Source organism: Vombatus ursinus, unplaced genomic scaffold (genome assembly GCF_900497805.2).
Source record: "Vombatus ursinus unplaced genomic scaffold, bare-nosed wombat genome assembly UNPS02014811.1, whole genome shotgun sequence".
Lineage (NCBI taxonomy): Eukaryota > Metazoa > Chordata > Mammalia > Diprotodontia > Vombatidae > Vombatus > Vombatus ursinus.
This window is the reverse complement of record NW_020954589.1, coordinates 15,629,497-15,650,367: the sequence shown is the minus strand read 5'-3', so window position 1 is coordinate 15,650,367 and position 20,871 is coordinate 15,629,497. Positions and strand designations below refer to the sequence as shown.

General features: G+C 36.1%; 1 protein-coding gene across 4 annotated transcripts in view; it reads left to right on the top strand.

The window, feature by feature from the left end:
* Window positions 1–20,871, top strand: part of BTBD9 (BTB domain containing 9) — a 501,893-nt gene that overhangs the window by 343,022 nt on the left and 138,000 nt on the right. For all 4 annotated transcript variants that reach the window (XM_027876446.1, XM_027876445.1, XM_027876441.1 and 1 more), the window contains one exon: window positions 2,930–3,119. In XM_027876446.1, coding sequence (XP_027732247.1) covers window positions 2,930–3,119 — 190 coding nt within the window. The remainder of the gene's footprint in view (window positions 1–2,929; window positions 3,120–20,871) is intronic.

The window sequence follows — 20,871 nt, the reverse complement described above, 5'->3', positions numbered from 1 at the left end:
CCTCTATTGTATAGGTTGGACTAAGTGGTTGCTGAAATTACTTCTAACTCTCAAATTCTGTAATTCTATGATCAGTTGTCTTTTAAGTGTTGGAGTTCTGACTCCAAAGTCAGAAAATCTAATCTTGAATCTGGCCTTATATTCATACTAACTGTATGCTTGAGAAAAATCATTTTAATTCTATAAACCTCAGTTTCCTCATCTGTTAAAAAAAAAACAACAACAAATAGCAACTCTTGTTCTGTCTCATTCACCAGATAGTTGTTTAGAAAGTATTATCTCCACTGTTAAGTCTCATGTTTACTATTCACTGGGGAAAATTAGAAGATAATTCCTCTCCCCACAAAAATTATTTGTATTTATATTGTTTATATTTTCTGTTTAACTCATCTGAATAAATGTTCACTCTCTTCAACCTCTACCCCCATTTTAGATGTAAGCGCCTTGAGATCAAGAACTCCTTTGTTTTTGCCTCTTTATCCCCAGCCCCTTTCCCTATGTCTGATCATACTAAGAATTTAATAAATGCTTCTTGAAGTATGATATGGTTGATTTAGTTTTATATTCAGTCGTGAGTTCCAGTCCTGCATACTATCCTTACCATGATCTCATGCTCTTCCCCCACCCCTTACCCCCTGCCACCCTATACTAGCATAGCCAACTTCCAGATCTATGTGTCCCTCTTACCACCCTGGATGCTAGCCACACCAGGGGTAGGGCTCACCTCCCTCTCCTGAGATGGAGTTCAGTTCTGGAAAGAACAACTACTCCCAGAAAAGATGGTTTCTTGAGGTGAACATTCCCCCTAATCAAACACATTATAAGACCCCTTTCTTTTCGTCCTCTACCATGTTTCAATGGTACCTCTTTGTTTCCCCCTTTTAGAATGAGACCTTTCCATTCCCTCACTTACTCCAGTTCCTCTCCTCTACTGTTCTTACCCTTTTCTTCTATTACCCTTCATTAAAAGATTAAAGAAATTACTCTTTTTTTTTCTCTGCTTACATCACAGTCAGGTGAGAGAGCATCTTTAGCTGCCTTCTGTTTCTTGCCTTCCATTTCCTCACTTAGGGAACTTCCCACTGTTTTATTCTCCTGTCTCTCCTTCCCTTTCCCCCATGCACACAAAATATTGATTCATTTCTAGAGGGGTGTAAGTTTTAAAGTATTCTTTAATGAAATAAAAATTATTTAAGTAGAGAGATATTCAGTGCTCTTGGTTGTCTTGAGTCAGTGTGATACACATCATCTTATCCAAAGTAATTTATAGATTTAGTGATGCACCAATCAAACTAAGAGGTAGAATCTCCAAATAAGAAGTAGCACTTTCAGATCACAAGCTATGCTATAAAGCTGTAATCAGAAAAGCTATTTATTCTCATTTAAAAGGTTTAAAGTGGATTATCATAACAGACAAGAAAAGCAAGAGTCAGAAACAATAACACTCAATAAAAGTGTTTGATAAATTTAAGTACATGAGCTATGTGCATATTCCCTCTTTGACAGAAAGTGCTGGGAAAACTGGAAACTAGTTTGGCAGAACCCAACACCTTATTCTTCACACCACAGTTACTCAAAATGGATATGCAGCCTGAATATGAAAGGTCACACCATTTTTTTTTAAATCAAGAGAAAATGAGATGAGCTCCCTCTCATAACTATGTTTAGGGAAAGAATTCTTAAATAAGGGACAGAGGTTGTCACAAAAGGTAAAAGAGATTTCAGTTACATGAAACTGAAAACTTGTAAAAGAACAATCTCTGTAACTAAGATAAGGGAAGTTGTCAACTGGAAAATAAAATCTTTCCATCAAGTATTTCTGGTGTGGGTTTCATATCCAATATGTGAATTAAAAGAAATATATGAAACCAGAACCATTTTTCCATGGATAAGCACTAGATACTTATAAGTCCATAGGTAGGTGCTAAAGATAGCTCAGATAGGTTCATGAGAGCTTATTGTTAAAATTTTCAGCATGAGCATGAACCTTAGAAACTGCAAATACTACAAATCCAGACTTGATTTGTTTTGTTGGTTGTCTATGATAATAATGCAGATTAAATGTAAAAGTGTATCCTGCAGTGTAAAGATGGTTGTTAAACATTCAAACTGTAAGTTGGTTTAGCCATTTTAGGAAAGCAGTTTGTAATTATGCAGAAGAAGTGACTGAAATGTTTATATCTTTTGATCTAGAGATTCTGCTTCTAGGTATATTCCCCAAGAAAGCCCCAAGACAGGTCTCATGTACACCAGAATATTCATAGCACCAATTTTTGTGGTTAGAAAGATCTGGAAACAAACTGAATGCCATCAGTTGGGGAATGGATAAACAGATTATGTAACATAAATATAATGAGATATTACTGCACTATTAAGAATTATTAAGATGAAGATTTCAGAGAAGCATGGGAAGATTTATTTGAACTGATGAAAATGAAGTAAAGAGAACAAGGAAAACAATATATCCAATGACCAACACAAATGTAATTAAACATTATTTAATTATAATTTCCAAGTTTAAGTCCAAGAAAATAAGAAAATGAACCTATGTCCTTTTTTTTTCCGGAAGTGGAGAACTATAGGTGTAGACCATTGCACGTACAGTCAAACTCAATTGAATTGTTGGTCTGTTTTGCTGAACTGCTTATTTTTCCCTTTTTTATTCTATTTCAGGAGATGGCTTGTTGGATAGAAGAAAGTAGAGTAATATATTTGGAACAAAGATTGCATTTAAATTAAAATTATTGATAATTTTTTAAAAATTTGAATAAAACTCTTAATTTATAAGGTATAATAATAGTAGTATTATATCTTCTAATCTACTTTCTATCCTTAGTTTAAAATAGACTGTAACTTAGTGCAGAGGTCATTGTTTGAATCTCTCTTGCCACTTATATTCTGATATCAAGTTTTGTATTGCATTTCACAGTTCCCATGGAGAATGTTGCAACAATTGCTGATTGTGCTAGTGTGATTGAGGGCGTGAGTCGCAGTCGCAATGCCTTGTTGAATGGTGACACCAAGAATTATGATTGGGATTCTGGATATACCTGTCACCAACTAGGAAGTGGTGCCATTGTGGTTCAGCTGGCACAACCATATATGATTGGGTCAATACGGTAAGATGATTACTTTTTCTTATGAAGTGTCAATATATGACTTTTGTTGTCCTAACAAGTTGTCCACTTTAGAAGTATAGTGATTGTTTATTCACTTAGACAAGTTAGGAACTTCTTTTTCAAAACTTACTTTGATTTAGAAGAAACTTTATTTCACATTTTTTAACTCTTTAGGCAGTGAGGGGATATAATATAATACAGTTCCAAGTAATTATACGAACTTACCTGTGTGCATTCTCGAACACATGTCTCATGTTTGCAGCTAAAATGCTTGCATCCCAGATCACCTGAAGTGACCCCACTTAGCCATTGAACTTGAGGGTAGGTAAGAAGCTCTTCGAAGTGGTCTAGAACAGTTATTTTATGTGGGCTCACAGAGTATGACTCTAAAATAAAACAAAAAATTGTGAACAAAATAGGATTTAAATAAAAATGAAAAACAGCCCTAAGCAATGCTACTTTTTGACTTGATGATTTAAAAGAATCTCAGTTTGTAGAGAAAACTTGAGTTTGCCTCACAGACACAGTGAATTTCAGAATCTCAGAGCTGGAAGAGACTTCTTTGGCCATCTAATCCAACTCATACCTAAAAAAGACTCCCCTCTCCAAAATACCTGATAAGCATTTAAGCAAATTTTGCTTAAAGACCTCCATTTGGGGGTATGGAGAAGAGAATCCACTGCCTATTTTCCATTTATGGATTGCTCTAATTATCTGGAAATTTTTCCTGCCACCAAGCCTAAATTTGCCTATTGTATAACTTTTACCTGTTGCTTTTAGTTCTTAATGAAGGCATGCTTGTTCTTTGTGATCACCTCTTCCTTTTCTAGATGTTTACTAACCCCTCCTTTAGTAATATATCCTAATTTTTTTTCAAGATTTGAATTAACTCCCACTAGCCTGTAGTTTGGAGATTTTTGTTGGTGTCATTAAAGATTACTAGCTGCTGTAACTTCAGTGGCTATTCTATATTTAGTGAGAAGGGTGCTCAGACTCTAGTAGATGTTTTTCACAGTAATTAGTAGTAGTATATGTACTGCTCATATTTATGATTTCATTCTAATAGGGATGAGGCCAGGTACTGTAGTTCCATTTTAACCAGAGTAGGACGTGTTCTCCACAAGTGTCTTCTCCATTGCAAAAAGCATAAGACATGATCAGTATTGTAAACAACTATGGCAGTTGTAAATTCCTTAGATACAACCCGTAACTTCATAGGATAAATTGAATTCAGAAGAATGTACCCAGGTGATCTGAACCGCTGCTCTAGGAAACAGAGTTCCAGCTACTGGGGAGATTTAAAAATAGCTTAATGAACTGAGAAATGAATATAATATTTTAAAGGTACCAATATAAAAGGTATACTTTTTTGCAAATAAGTTGAATTAGGGATTAACAATATTTTACCTATGTATGAGTCTAGAAACATCTTAGGGAGAAATTAGTCTTAATTCAAGTAATCATATAATGGTATAGTTTAGAAAAACTATACAATCCCCCTCACCATACATGAATCCCCTCTGTAGCATCCATCCCTTAGAGATAGTCATCTAGCCTCCGTTTGTCACAGCTTCAGCGATAATGAACTCATCCATATTCCACAAGATCATCTGTCTGATTTTTGGGTAATTCCAATAATCAGAAACTCTTAATTTGTTTTGAAAAGTATATTGAGCCTCCTTAAAGTAAGCTTCTGCTTATTTTCTGAGAACTGTACAGAAGAACTTGAGAGCTTTCTCAATTGGTTTCCCTTCTAAAAATGAGATTCTAATGAGCAAAGTTCCTTGGAAGTGTTTCTCCAAGTAGCACAAAGAAATTAAAACCTACTTTTTTGATTTTTTACTAAAATCATGAATTTTTTTTTTTTACTAGAAGGGTAGAAGTTACCCTGACCAGAATATGCTGCAAGTTTCCTATTCATATGAGACTCATAAAGGGACTCTGTCAATCATTCAGTATTCCTTACACCATGTTAATTAATGTCACTTTGTAATATGGCAAGTAGGATCATCCAAAAAAGGTATAACATCCTCCCGCGTAATGACTATTAGGAACAATCCCAACACTAGTCATCTTCTTTGTTTTTATTGTAAGAAAAATTAATTGAGGACTCCTATATAGTAAGTAAATCCCTTTAAAACCCAGCCTTCATGAGAGATTTTTTTTTTTTCAGATATGGTGTAGAACAAATTTGGTATAAAAGGGTTTCTGGTAATTTAAATCAATCTCTCTTACTGTTTCTTAGCCCCAAGAGGCAGCTAGCGACATAATAAATAGAGTGCTGGTCTAAAGAGTCAGGAAAACCTGAATTCAAAGGTGGCCTTAGACACTTACTAGCTGTGTGACTGTAGTCAAGTCACTGAATTTTTTCTTCAGCTACAAAATGGGAATAATAGTAGAACCTACCTCACAGGGTTATTGTGAGGCTCAGATAAGGTAATATATGTATAGTGTTTTATAAACCTCAAGGCACTATATAAATATTAGCTATTTATAGCTGTTTAGGTCAGCTTTTTTTTCCCCTATAAAATGAGAATTGTGGATGGATTGTAATGTGAGACCCTCCCTGGATATGACTTTCTACTTATTTTCTCGCCAAACTTCAGGAGATTTTTAGAAGGCTTTGAAGGCTGTCAAGAGATTAAATAAATAAACATCATTGTTTTTAGGTGTATAGTTTTTTGTATAAGCATTGAATCATTTTAAACATTGAGAAAGAGCAGTGTCATAGTAGCTCTTTGGAATTGGCTTTTTTAGTCTCTTAAGAGGGAATTTTATGCAGACACTACTGGATTTGCAAGAACTGTATTTTTTGGTGTGGGACTGTGCCCAAAGGGCAGCCCATTAAGTCAAGAAAGCTGACAGGTTCTAGAGTGAGAGATCTCTTTATAGCTGCTAATAGGGCCTCTGAGGAGTTTGTTGAGGAAGGAGACATCCAGCCTTCCTCATTTCACATTGGCATTTCTTTCTTCCATAAAAAGTAAAGTAAAAAGATAAAATAATGTCATTTTAATACGATAAAAGGTTCTTTTCACATTAAGGTTAAAACCTATAAAGCTTAGTACAACTTGCTGGTATCTTGGGCTACCTTGGGGATTTGATGCTGGATTTCTTGTAGTCACAAAATGTGGAACCCTTCATAAAATGAAACTTTATAATTGGCTAGGTTACCAGTTGAGAACAACTGATAGAGAGCCTTTAAGTTTGAACCTCAGACTAGAAGGTTTTGTGTTTGATAAATGGGAAAAGTGGTAGCATTCTAGGAAACAGAGGAGCCCAGATCCTCCTAAAATACGCTTGTGAGGTTTAGAAATGCATGCATCTAGAATGAAATAAGAAGGATCACCTTTACATTTCTCCACTGAGCTCTGGAATCCACACAACTCCTAGACTCCAGAGATTCTTATACAAGCTGGGTTAAAGCACAGAGAAGCCCTGGGAAATTCAACACAGGTCCAATGTAGTTAAGCCTGGAAGCAGGAGAAAAGTCCCAAAGACTGACCCTGGTATCCCTGAAGTCCGTGGCAACAAGGGAGCTCTAGTAGGGGTTTGGCCCAGCACAGAGATCCAGGTCAGCAGGATCTGAACGGTAGGTCCATGAATCTAGAATCAGGAGACAGACCCTGGACAAAGCCCAGCCCAAGGTGTCTCCTATTCCCTTTGCAGAAGCTTAGTACAGGAGCACATCCTGAGCCTAGAAGCAGGAGGGAAGGACCCCAATGAGCTTAATGCAGGGGGAAGACTTGCAACTCTATGGCAAGAGAGAGCCTCCCAGACAGAGCCTAATACTTGACTAGTCTGAGAGTCCCTTGAAGAAGGGTCTTAGTCTTAGCCACTATAATCAAGATCAGGAAGTCTTTGCCCATGCCATTCAGTCATAGAGCCTGGCCCAAGTACTGGCCTTCCCTCTACCATATCCCCCCAGATTAGACACTGAGGCTGCAGGAATAAGGAAACCAAGGAAAACTCTGCATATCATGAGGAAATGCCTTGGTTGGAGAGAACCCTTGGAGGTAAACCCAAAGGAAGACAGCAACCCTATGACAACTACAGGTAAAACCTTGGGGAAAGGAAGGGGGACATCCTGGCCACAAGGACTATAGGAATACCTAGAAGAAATGAAACAAGAGATACGAAATGGAATAACCAGGGAGGAAAGAATGTTAAGAATTGATACTTTAGAAGAGTCAGTGGAAAACCTCATCCAAAAACTAAATGCTATTAAAATTAAAATGAGCTAGGTAGAAAAAAATGACCCTAAGACAGCAAGAAATATTTTTAAAAGTCAAAGAATTGAAAAAACATGTCTTAAGAAACATTTTATCAGCAACTACTGACCTTGAAAACAAGTCAAGGGGAGATAATCTAAATTTTCAAACTATCTGCAAATCATGACCCAAAAAAGTCCAAATATCATATTTCAGGAAATTATAAATGACAACTGTCCTGAACTCTTAGAAACAGAGAGCACAGTGCAAAGAACCCACCAATAGCCTCCTGAAAGAAACAAAAAAAAAAAGAGAGAGAGAGAGAGAGAGGAGACCCAGGGACATCATAGCCAAAATCCAGAGCTTCTAGTTCAGAGAGAAAAGAGTTCAAAAAGAGCCAAAAGGAGTTCAAGTGCCAAGGAGCCACAGCAAGGATCATACAACATAGCAGCTGCTTTTTTTTAGGAGAGGAGAATTTGGAATACTACATTCCAAAAGGCAAAAGATACAGGCTGAGGAGTATAATCCTTCAAGTGAGGGGTGGGGGTTGGCCTTTCACCTAAGAGAAGATTTTCAAGCATTCCAGATGAAAAGACAAGAACTGAGTAGATATTTTGAAATGGAAATGCCAAAAAACAAAAAAAAATTCAGAGAAACATGGAAAGGGACACGTTTTGTTTTAATTGGAAGGGAACGCATAAATTATTTTACATGTTTATGGGAGGTAGAGGGAAGAGAAACAAATGTCTTCCCAAGCTCCTAATATCTTTTTAGGCTCATGGAGAAAGGTAAAAATTATAGAGGGTTTTGATCTGTTTTGATGGTCTTCGGAGAAGACAAAATATGGGCAGGGAAGGAGAAAATATAGGAGGAGGAAGGAGAGGGAAATCAGTATCACGTAATAGAGCTGTATTACATAATCACAGAGGAAGGAAGAAGGGGAAATGAGCATCTCATGAGCCTCACTTTCCTCTGGCTACATAAAGATGGAACATGGTTATATACACGTGCACATGTACTTTTCTGTGCATTAAATTCAGAAGGGAAATAGGAAAGAATAGGGACAAGATAGGGGGAAGTGTATGCTTAACAGGTACAAGAAGATAGATAAAGAAACCGTCATAAACAAAACAAAATGAAACATTTGGAGAGAGGAACATGAAGAGGAGAGTAAAAGGAAAGAAGAAAGAACAAAAACCCGGAATCAAGGATGGAAGAAAGGGAAGAAAAGAACTATAAGAGGAAACAAGCTGTTTTATTTATAGGCAAACTCCCTCTCTTTTACTACCTTCTTATTTGTAAAGAGGAGAGTGGGAGCAAAGAGAGGGAAAAAGTACAAGAGGACAGAATGGGAGAGGTATGCATTTAACAATCCTAGCCCTTGGAAGAACTCACCCATAAAACAGAAGAGCCTAGCAGAATAGATTAGAAAACAGAATCTGATAATATGTTCTTTACAAGAAATATGCTTCAGCTGAGCTCTAAAAAACAGGAGCAGCAATAATGACTTCAGACCAGGCTACAGTAAATATAGATGTGATAAAAAGATAAGCAGAGGAATTGCATTATGCTTAAGTTTATCCCAGATAACAAATCAGTACCAATATTTCATATGTGTGTGTGTGTCTCTTACACACACACACACACACACACACACACCCCTTAATAGCAAAGCATCTAAATACTTAAAGAAAAAGTAATAGGAACATTAATATACCTTTTTCCATACCAAATAAATCTAACCAGAAGATCAACTAGAAAAAAGTTAAAGACTTCAATAGAACTTTAGAAAAATAGAGATGATAAGTCTCTGGCAATTAATGAATGAAAATAGAACGAAATTTATGTAAATCTCAATTGCTCATGGTACCTTCATAAAAAATTGAACATATATAAAGACTGCTTCAAAAAATGTAGAAAAACAAAAATACTAAACACATCACTTACTGATCACACAATGTAACAAAAATTGTATTCAGTACAGGTCCATTAAAGAAAGAATTAAAAAATAATTTGAGACTAAATGGGTCAAAGAATAAATTATAGAAACAATGGAAAATTTCATCAAAAGAAATGACCGTGAGGAGACAATACACTGAAATTTATGGGATGCACCTAATACGATTCTTAGAGGAAGATTTATGATTCTAGATGTTTTCATTAACAAAAGAGAGAAAGAATAATGGATTAGACATGCAACTAAAAAATACTTGAAGAGCAGCAAATCAAAAATCCTCAACAAAGCAACAAACTAGGAATTCTGAAAATTAAATGATTAATAAAATCACAAGCAAAAAAAGATCATTAAATTGATAAGTAAAACAAGGAACTTAAAAAAACTAACAAAATAGATAAACAGCTAATCTGATTCTTAAAAAGAAAGCAGAAAAACAAATTGTATCAAAAATGAAAAAGGATTCAATGATTTAAGAAGGAAATAAAAGGAAATTACCAAATTATTTTGCCCAACTGTATACTAACAAAGGCAATAAATTAAAGGAAATGGATTAATATTTTCAAAAATATAAAATACCCACATTAACAGTAGAAGAAACAGACTGTTTAAGTAGCCCATTATCAGGAAAAGACATTTAACAAGTCATAAATGACTAAAGAAGAAAATCCTAGAACCAGGTGGATTTCCAAGTGAATTCTATCACACTTTCAAAGAACAATTAATTGCTTTATTTCATAAATTATTTAAAGTAATAAAAAATGAAAGTAGCATTCTAATTTCTAAATTGAAAAGAGACAAAGAACAATATTCTTAATGAGCATTGATGCAAGCTACAGTATATATTAGATTACTCACTTTGACTAGATTTTATATCAGAAATTCAGGATTGGTTCAATATAAGGAAGACTATAAGTATAATAAATCATGTTAATAATATAAATAATAAAAACCATTTATAGAACTTTTCACAAAATCCGGCATCCATTTCTATTTAAAAAACAAAACAAAACAAAACAAAACACTAGACTATAATAAATAAAAACAAAAATACTAAACACATCATTTATAGTGTTTTCTAAACACTAGACTGTAATAAAATGAACTTTTCTTTAGCATAGTAAATAGTATTTGTCTAAATCCAAGAGGAAAATTGGGGTAAAGCAAGGATGCCTATTATTGCTGCTACTATTTAACATGGTTGTAGAAATTATATCTATAGCAATAAGACAAAAAAGAGAAATTAAGAGAGCAAGCATAGGTACAAAGGAAATCAAATTATAACTTTCTTGCAGATGACATGATGATTTACTCAGAAAATTCTAAAGAGTCAACCAAAAATTAATTGAAACAATAAATTAAACAAAGTTTCAAGATATAAAATAAATCCACATTAATCATTAGCATTATTCTGTTACTAGTAAGACCCAGCAAGAACTAGAAAGAGAAATTCCACTCAAAATAACTAGAGAACTTATAAAATATTTAGGAGTTTATATACCAAGATGCACCCAGGAACTGTATCAATCCAAGTATAAAACAATTTTCATAAAGTATAGACCTAAATAATCTGAGAAACATTAATTGCTCATGGGTAGGTCAAGACAACTTAATAAAAATGACAATGCTGCTTAAATTAGTCTACTTATTCATTGCTGTGCCAAACTACAAAAATAATACTTTATAGTGTTAGAAAAATAATAATGAAATTCATTTGAAGGAACAAAAGCTCATGGGTAATTAATGAAAAAGAAGTGTGAAAGAAAATGATTTATCAGTATCAGATAATAAACTGTTCTACAAAGGCAGTAATCATTATAGTAACTTGGTATAGAGTTCACCCAGTAGAATAGATTAGGTATGCAACACACCAAAGCAAACAAAACAGCATAGTTCCATAAACATAAAGAACCCAATGACTAGGATAAGGACTTACTATTTAACAAAAACTACTAGGAAAATGGAACAGTAGTGTGGCTGAAATTTGATTTAGGCTCAGCACATCATACCATATACCAAAATAATAATAATGATAGTTAACAATAATAATAGCTAGTATTCATATAGTGATTTATGGTTTGTACAGCACTTTACCTATATTATTTCATTTGATCTAACAGCAACCCTGTGTTGTGTGTACTATTATTATTCCTATTTTACAGATAGGGAAACTGAGAACAGTCAAGTGACTTACCTAAGGTCACAAAAGTAGTAATTATCTGAGGCAGGATTCAAACTCAAGGCCTCCTTACTAGATCTAGCATTCTATCCACTGTACGACCTAGATGCCTCATGAATACATGACCTAGATATAAAAGGTCACGTCATAAAATAATCACAATAGTGAGGAAGAAATTGCTTTCAGATCTATGGTTAGTAAAAGAGTTCATGAGTTGAGTAAACAGTGATAGAGAGGATCACATAAAATAAAATTAACGAGTTTGATTATATAAAATTTAAATGTCTTTGCACAATCAAATCTAATCCAGTTAAAATTAGAATGGAAATGGGGACGAAAAGATCTTTGCAGCAAGTTTCTCTGATAAAGGTCTTACCCAATTTATATAGGGAACTGATTCAGATTTACAAGAGTTAGAGTTGGGGCAGCTAGGTGGCACAGTGGATAGAGCACCAGCCCCAAAGTCAAGAGATCCTGAGTTCAAATCCGGCCTCAGACCAAACACTTGACACTTACTGTGTGACCCTGGGCAAGTCACTTAACCCCAATTGCCTAAAAACAAACAAACAAAAAAAAACCAAGACTGAGAGCCATTACCCAAAAGATAAATGGCCAAAGCACATGAACAGGTAATTTTCAAAGAAAGAAATTCAAGTTATTAACAGCCATATAAAGAACATGCCCTGAATCACAAATAATTGGAGAAATACAAATTAAAGCAACTTTTAGGTTTTACCTCTTATCAGGCTGGCAGAGATGACAAAAGATGAAAATCTTTAGAGGGTTTGGGGGAAAACAGGCACATCTAGTGCACTATTGGTGGAACTGGGAATTGGTCCAACCCTTCATTTGTAGCTATGCCCAAAAAATTATTCAGCTGTACATACCTTTGACTCAGTTGTACCACTACTAGACTTATACTCTAAAGTGGTCAAAGGAAGAGAAAAAAGAGTTTAATACTTAATGCTAGTGACTTCCCTCTGTTGATTTCCCCCAATTTATCCTTTATACATCTTCTTTGTACATGGTTCTTTGCATGTTGTCTTCCCCATTAGAATATGAACCCTTTGAAAACAGGGACAGTTGGGTTTGGCACACACTAATTGCTTAATAAATGTTTGTTGACTGACAGAGAAGATGAAAAACTGCAACCAAGCCAGTCTTAGCTGTAGTCTACTCTTAGAGTAAACACTCCCTATCATGCACACATACCTAAAGTATTTAATACTGTAATGTATTTTCTTTAAAACTGGAAAGCAGAGAAAATAAGCTTTAATTAGTCAAGACAGAGGCAGGTTTAGCCCACCCTTTTACAAACCACAGACTGAATATAAATATACTCCCTGTCTGACTTGGTATATCCATGTTGATTCCCAATGATCAGTACTGTCTTTTCTAAATGTTCACAAACCAGGTTCTTAACATGTAGAATTTTGCCAGGGATCAGTATCAAAGTTTCTGGTATATGTAGAAACAATTGCATTTGAAAATCTTAACCTTCACTATTTTCTAGGTTGTTGGTATAGTGTAGTGTAAGCTGTTGAGAGAAATTATTATTTCCCACATTAATAGTCAATTATTAAAATTGAGGAGACCCCAGCTTTTTTTTCCCTGTCCTGTTTTCTGGTCTGATCTCTCCAGGACAAGGCTGATGGATTAACATTCTCCTCATTCTGGGTATTGTTACTCCACCCAACTAGATCAGATTTCTGATCAAAAATGAAACTCCCTTCTGCTCAGGCTTGGGTGGGGGTTAAATTCTTTGTTTAGATTGCCCAAGGCTGGTGGTAATTAAGAAGTAAAAGACTTAATCAAAGTTCATTTGAACAGGCTCAGCCCCTCATTGTAATACTCATTCTCTCATTAATTGTTAACCAATCAGAGTTGATTGCCACCCTCTGGAACACCCTTCTTCCAATGGGCATATAAGCCTGAGCCCACTGCCATGATTGTCTTTTGGTCTAAATAATAATAATAATGCTGACCGTTATTAATAACATTATTAAATTACCCAGAAATTATTTCTCTTGAACTTTTTAAACGTCACACTAGAAGTCAGAAGAATCTGGACTTAAATCAGTTTACACTTAGCTTTGGCATGCAAGGCAAGGCACTTTTCCTCTTCTAGCCTTAGTTTCTTCACCTGTAAAATGAGGATAATAGCACCCATCTCACCCATTTGATCATGGTGATAATCAAATAAGATAATGTGTGTAAAGTACTTTACCTACCTTAAAGTGTTATTATAAATATGAGCTATTATTATTCTTCATCATTTCTTTAAAATTTTCAGTAGTGGCATGGATATTATATCCAAAAGTTCCTTCACCATCATGGGATATGATTTGTTTCAAGCTCATTTGAAATCAATAAATAAGTCCTTTATATTTTTCTTCACTTCCCTCTTTCCAGTGTTTTGTTCATTTATTCCTTCAACAAATATTTTTAAATGTCATCCAAGTGCAGAGAATTATACTAGAAGGTTAAGGAAATTATTTTTTAGATAAAACATAGTCCAGTTATCATAATACTTACATAGAACTTAATTAAGGGGAAAGATAGAAACCTCGAATACAGTGTTACAGTGTCACCTGATAAAGTTCATTAGTGATTTGCAGAACAAAATCCTGTGTAAAATATGAGGGATAACCAATGATTGAGTTCACTACAAATTTGTTATACAGCTTCAGCTAGGTTCTCACTGCTGTTAGGCAATTTTTCTACACTTTACTTATCAACTCTCTATCCCACACTTCACAGCAGCGCTAACAAAACATTTCATCCTGGGGCAGCTAGGGGGTGCAGTGTATAGAGCTCCGGCCTTGGAGTCAGGAGAACCTGAGTTCAAATCTGGCCTCAGATACTTGACACTTACTAGCTGTGTGACCCTGGGCAAGTTACTTAACCCTGACTGCCTCACCAAAAAAAAAAAAAAGCAAAAAACATTTCATCCCTTCTCCTACCTTCCATGGCTCCCCTTTTGCCATCTTCTCTGTTATGAACTTTGCCTCATATTTCAGAAAAAATTAAGGGCATTCAACATATGCTCCCTCTTCTTCCCTCTTCCTCATCTTATATCACTCATATGCCTTCTGCCACTGTCTCTACCTTCAACCCTGCTTGGGGGCTTACTCCTTACCAAGTCTAATAGGATGCCATCTACAGTAGATGCCTCCACTTTCTCTCCTTTCACTCTCTTCTTAAGCCGTTAAAAATATTGCCCCCTCCAAAGTTACTAGTGGTCTCTTACCTGCCAAATATAATGACCTTTTCTTCATACCCATTCTTCTTGATCCCTCTGCAGCCTGTTGACCCCTTCTTGTCTTTGATGCTCTTTTTTCTCTAGGTTTTCAGGACGTTTCTCTACTGATTCTTCTTCTATCTGCTTTCCAGGTCATGCCCTCAACTATAGGTGTCCCACAGGGTTCTATCCTGGTTCCTCTTCTCTCTCCCTCTTTCTACACTTAATTATTTGATGATCTCATCAGCTGCCATGGATTTCTTTACCATCTCCATGCTGCTGATTCTAAAATCTCACATCTCTAACTGCCTTTCAGACGTCTCAAATTAGATGTCCAGTAGACATCTTAAACTCAACATGTGCAAAGTGGAACTCAATATATTTCCAATTAGGCATGTTCCCTGCCTCCCCCTGGGCAACTTCCCTATTACCATAACAGACCTCCTCTGATATTGCCACACCCTGATACAGGCTCTTATCACCTCACACTTAGACTATTGCTGTAGCCTGCTGGTAGGTTTGCCTGACTCAAATCTCTCCCCACTTCAATACATTCTCTAGTCAGCCACCAAATTGATTTTTTTTTCAAACTCAGGTCCAACCATGTCACCCTCCCCCCACCTCAGTAAAACTCCAGTGACTCCCTATCCCCTGCAGGATCAAATATAAAATCTCTTTCAAAGTCCTTCACAACTTATCCCTGTTCCCTACTTTCACTCACATCCCTCCCCCCCACCCCACCTTTCTAGTCTTTTTACTCCTTAACTCCCTGCTATATCCTCTTCTGTCCAGTGACACTGACCTCCTTGCTGTTCCACGAACAAGATATTCCATCTCTTGGCTCTGGCATGTTCTCTGTCTGCCCCCCATACCTGGAATGCTCTCCCTCCTGATCTCCACCTCCTGGCTTTCCTGGCTTTCTTTAGGACCCAACTAAAATCCCACTTTTTTACAGGAAGCCTCTCTCAAACCTTTTAATTTTAGTGCCTTCCCTCTTTTAATTATTTTGTATTTTTCCAGTACATACTTTGTTCGCTCATATTTATTCCCTTGTTGTCTCCTCCATTTGATTCTAAGCTTCTTGAGGGTAGGGATTATATTTTTTTCTCTTTTTGTGTTTAGCAGTGCTTAGCTCAGTGCCAGGTGCCTAATAAGCTCTTGATAAATGTTTATGGACTGGCAAAGTTATTGATGACAGAGAATCAAGAAAAGTCTTATTGAACAGATGGAATGTGAATTTAGCTTTGAGGGATGCGTCCTAATCCAACAGGTTTAACTATGGAACAGAATGATTCTTCTAGCAGCAATTTGAAAGATAGATTAGAGAGGTTTCTTCTACCCATTTCCATATGAAGACCATTTTCCTTGCTGGAAAAGAAGCTAAAAGCAAAAGAGTATTTGACTAGTTCTGCCTTTTCTGTTCCATCTTACATTTTCGTCAACGAAGAAGAGAATTCTTTCTTTGTTCCTCCTGCACCAAAGATAGCGTTTAAAAAGCCCTTTTTGGTGTCAAGCCTCCACTCCTTCTGAGTTTCAGCTTCTCTTTTATCTTTGTGCCATTCTTAGTTATTTGCCCTTGATTGGATACACTGCCGCTCCTTGCATTGTGTGTGTGTGTGTGTGTGTGTGTGTGTGTGTGTGTGAATTTGTGTTCTTCAAAAAGCTTCCATCTCTGAAGACAGTGTGTTGGCATCTTTAAATATTTCCTCCTCTTTCTCTTTGAAATTTTTTATATGTTTCTATGTATTTTCACTATACCAAAGTATAGTAAGATTATTCAGTTTTTAGACTCTCCTTTTACTCATTTACTCATATATTTTAGAGTCTGTAGGTATAGGACTATCACCTTTTTTCCTCTGAACCTTTTATGTTCTGCTTTCCTAAGATCTGGGATGCATGGCCAGCTATGAAGAATCCATCTTTATGGAGATCTAGTAGAAGCACTAAGACAATAATCTTATTGGAGCCACTATGTCTAATTTGTTGAATTGACTCCTGGGCTAGAATTCACACATTAGACTCACACTATTAATGTTACCCATTAGGCTCAGGCTGCTCTACAGAGTTCTCTATTGAGCAGCCTCTTATGAAGCTCATCCATTGCCACAATACTCAGTTATGAGAGCAACCAGAGTGCTAGAAATAAGCAGAACTCTTGGGATTGCTGCTGTTCCTTTAGCATCCTCATTCTTCCTCAACTTCTCAGCTAATATTCTAAAGGATAAGAGAGTTATCCTGCAGGGTACTACAGAATGGGATTCTCTCCATCTCAGCCTTCCATGCTATTTCTCTTGGGATTTAAGGCTTCAGAACAAGCAGAAAGTATCAACCAGGTGGACTACTAGCTCTTACTTTTTCTTCCCACTGTCCTTATTTCCTTGACCCTGACTCTGTCTCCCCTGAATACAAAACACAAAACCTTCTGTGGCCCAAAGAGATCTGCCAGTTGACTGGTTTTCCATTCTTTCTTTGCTTCTAAGCAGTGGAAAAGGATTTTACCCTTCCTTCATTAAGGTTTTCAGAGCTCAGAGGGACCTTTCAGTGAGGATCAAGAGGGTCTGAAATGTAGAGAGAGTGTTCCTAGGTAGTCAGAAATTCTAGATCTAGGGGGGACTTACAAAGTGAACAGATGAACAAAATGATCCTTTACAGATAAATACAGCCTATTTAACTAAATAAATAGAGTAAAGCACTGCTAGGTTTCATGCTATAAAATGGTATTTAAAATGATAGATGCTATCCTTTTGAAACCACTATCAGAAAATGTGATTTGAGGAAGGTAGTAAGTATATACCCTTTTGATTCCTTCTTAAATTTGGGATGGGAATGCTCACCCCAATTCCCTCCATTTCTGCTTCAGATGTGAAATGGGGGGAGGGGGAGACATGAAAATAACTAGAGGCTTGAGAAATGTGTGTCTTTGCACAGTTTGAAACCTCTAGCTTCCAACTTGAGCCAGCTATTGTTTTTGCAGTAAGAAAATCCATGCAGTTGAAGCCCTGCGTAAGTGGCTGAGCATTCAAAGAGACACGTCTCTGTAAAACTAACATTATGTTGTCAGGGACTGCATTTGCCTCTTCTGTGACATGATTAAGAGGAAGTAGGAAAGATTTCTCAACCACCAATGGCTGCGGACAGTGTGGAAATCTTGGCAGGTTTCAGTGAGAAACAGCTGATGTGCCCAGATAGACATTTATTGATAGGAAACTAGATCAGTGGCACTTCTTCATGGGGATAGGTAATTGCCCAATGACAGGTTGATTAGTCAGTGACATTTGACCTGCAGCTTCTATTGCCTGTGATGACTGACTTGCTTTCCTAGTCACTATAATTGAAGAGGCCCCAAGAATTTGAATCAGCACTTAGAGAGAGCACTATAGGTCTGAAAAACTAAAACCTTAGCATTCTGAGAGGGTAAAAAACTCTGGAAATCTTGAACATTTTCTATCTGGGTTAGAAACATTAGATTTTCTTTTTTAAAAAATTCATTGATCCATGTTGTTTTGACATAGACACTTCCTAAAGAAGCTCCCATATATCCCAAGGGTCAGTTTATTGATGGACATAATTGTTTTAAGTTTAAGGTCCTTTGTAATTGGTGATCACAAAAGCTGAAATTTAAATAATGTGAGGTAACTATGTACTTCTCTGTGTGACTTCTCTTCCTAAAAGTAGAGTGTCTCTAAAGTCTTAGAGCAATTTTAAGCTATTGATGAGTATGGCCTTTGGCTGCTCTCAGGCACTCCAAATGGCATGGGCAATCACAACAATGAATATGTATCCATCCACAGCTCAATGAGCTTTCTTATTCCTGGGGACAAAGGTATCAGTGCCTTAGAAGTGGCTTTCCTCAGTGTTCTTTACTTGGCTTAACTTTTTTGTGAAGCAAGTAGCCTATTTAGCTGTATTTGCTGCAGTGTACAGAAAACACTCCACTTGGAGCAAGTAGACCATTCTCTCTCTCTCCCTCTCTCTCTCTGTCTCTCTCTCTCTCTCTTTCTCTTTTTCATTTTTCCATCATCCTAAGTATATCTCTGGTCATCCTTGACAGTTAAAGGTTTTACACATAGAGTTGCTACTTTTACAAGCTCACCTGAGTATCCTATGTTTTACTTAGGAATGAAAGAAAGACATTACCTGCATTGTGTCTTGAAAGTGGTTAATTAAAGAGTAATTATATAATTTTCATGTCATTTTTCAAAACATTAAAATTTAAATAACAAATCTGTAGAGGCCTGGCCATGTAAAAGGACCAGGGAAGAGATATGATAATTGATTATATCTATTTAATTTTGTAGTTTATAGTACCTTTGTCATCCTAGTTCAAGACTTCTTATCTTTCAACTCGCTAAGTGTGATATCCTTTTAAGTGTTTTCAGGTTAGTTCAAGAAATTGAATATGTTATGTATTAAGTGGTGTAATCATCCAGTCTTTTCCAGCTAATATATGACAGTACTTTACTGAAACCCTAATTATGTCAGTTAAATTAACTATTTTTACATTAGCTTGGAAGTGATGGTTCTGTAATTGATATATGCAGCACTGTAAGTAACATCACCATAATGCTGTACATAATAAACCTAATTGTAAGTAAGTGGGCTGTCCAAAAATGCAACACTGCAGATAAGAAATGGCAAAACAAACCCTACTGTCTTACTGGGTGTTGTGAGGACTAAGGAGTTAATGCAAAACATTTTTAATTTCTCAGTTGGAAAATATTATATGAATATAATACATTAAGATAAAATGAGTTTATCCTCAAGTATATTCTTGATATATATTCATAATCTTGTAGTTCTATGGGAATAGAGTTCTTTTTATTTTGCAGTAGAAAAAAAAAAACAATTTTACCATTTACAGAAGTTAATCTGGCACAGAATTGCTAAACCAAAAATCAAGTTTTGTTTCACAGTTGTTATAGAGAGCTGTAAGCAAGCAATAGCTATTCTTGTGTTTAGGGTTGGGTTTTTTGGGGAGGATGGGGAGATATTTTCTTAAGCCTTTATTTGTTTATTATATTTTTATGCCTTTATTTATGCCACTTTAGCCCTTAGTTACTATGATGCATTTTTCCTTCTTTTCTGAATTCCTGGTCCCAACCTAAAGGTTTAGCTGACGTCTCATCAGTATGTCACTATAACTTGTGTTAGATTCTCTTAGGCAAAGACAAGGGGAAGGGAGGGATGCTAAGTTTGACTATTGCTGCTCCTGCCGCTGCTGCTGCTCCTTTCTTATTTCTTCTCATTCTGACTTTCTCCTGCCCATTTTAATTTCTTCTAAAGATAGGTTAATAAAGAACAGTCTCAAATCAGTCAATATGACCCAATTTTTAACAAATCTAAAGAAGAACTTCATTGATAGAGATGGAAGGTGGTCTGGAGAGGATGGCAGATTGAAGTATCTGTGCTTTTGAGAATACCTTAATTAATCAATTTTTTGAAGAAATCTCAGAAGCCATCTTATCTAGTCTGCACATGACCAATGTTCTCCTCTACAACATCTCTGAGAAATAGTCAACTAGACTTGAATGAGGAAAAATCCACTGCCTCCTGAGAGCCTTGTTAAAAAGTTATTATTATTTAGGTATTATCATTCCTATTTTCCAGAAAAGCAGACACTCACAGGAAGGTTACGTGACTTGCCCCGTGGTCTCCCATTTAGTGCCCAAAGGAGGATTCTCATCCACATCTCTCTTAACTCCAGTGTACTGCATTTTTCCAGTGTACCATTGTGCTATAACTGTTCTTCCAGGACCATGGGTAATATATATTTGAATGTAATACTATTGGAAGAGGCATAGATCTTTGCAATTATCTAATACAAAACTCCCATTTTACAAATGAGGAAAATGTGCTTCAGTAGAGCAGTACATCCTTAGTCACAAACTGGAAACAAAGGCACATTCCATCATTTCACTGATCCATGATTTATTTACTAGCCTCAGGCAGGAGCTGTGACTTGGCCAGGCCCACACATCCAGTAAACATCAGAGTTTCAAGTATAACATGGGTTTTCAGACTTCTAATCTGGTATTCATTCCAATATACTATATTCCATGCTAAGAATAGTACTGTAGGTCCTATGGTTGTCCTGTAAATACTCATTGAGTATCTGACTGGTACAGTCATATAATTTAATGCAATATTGCTCATCCTGCTTAGTTGATCAG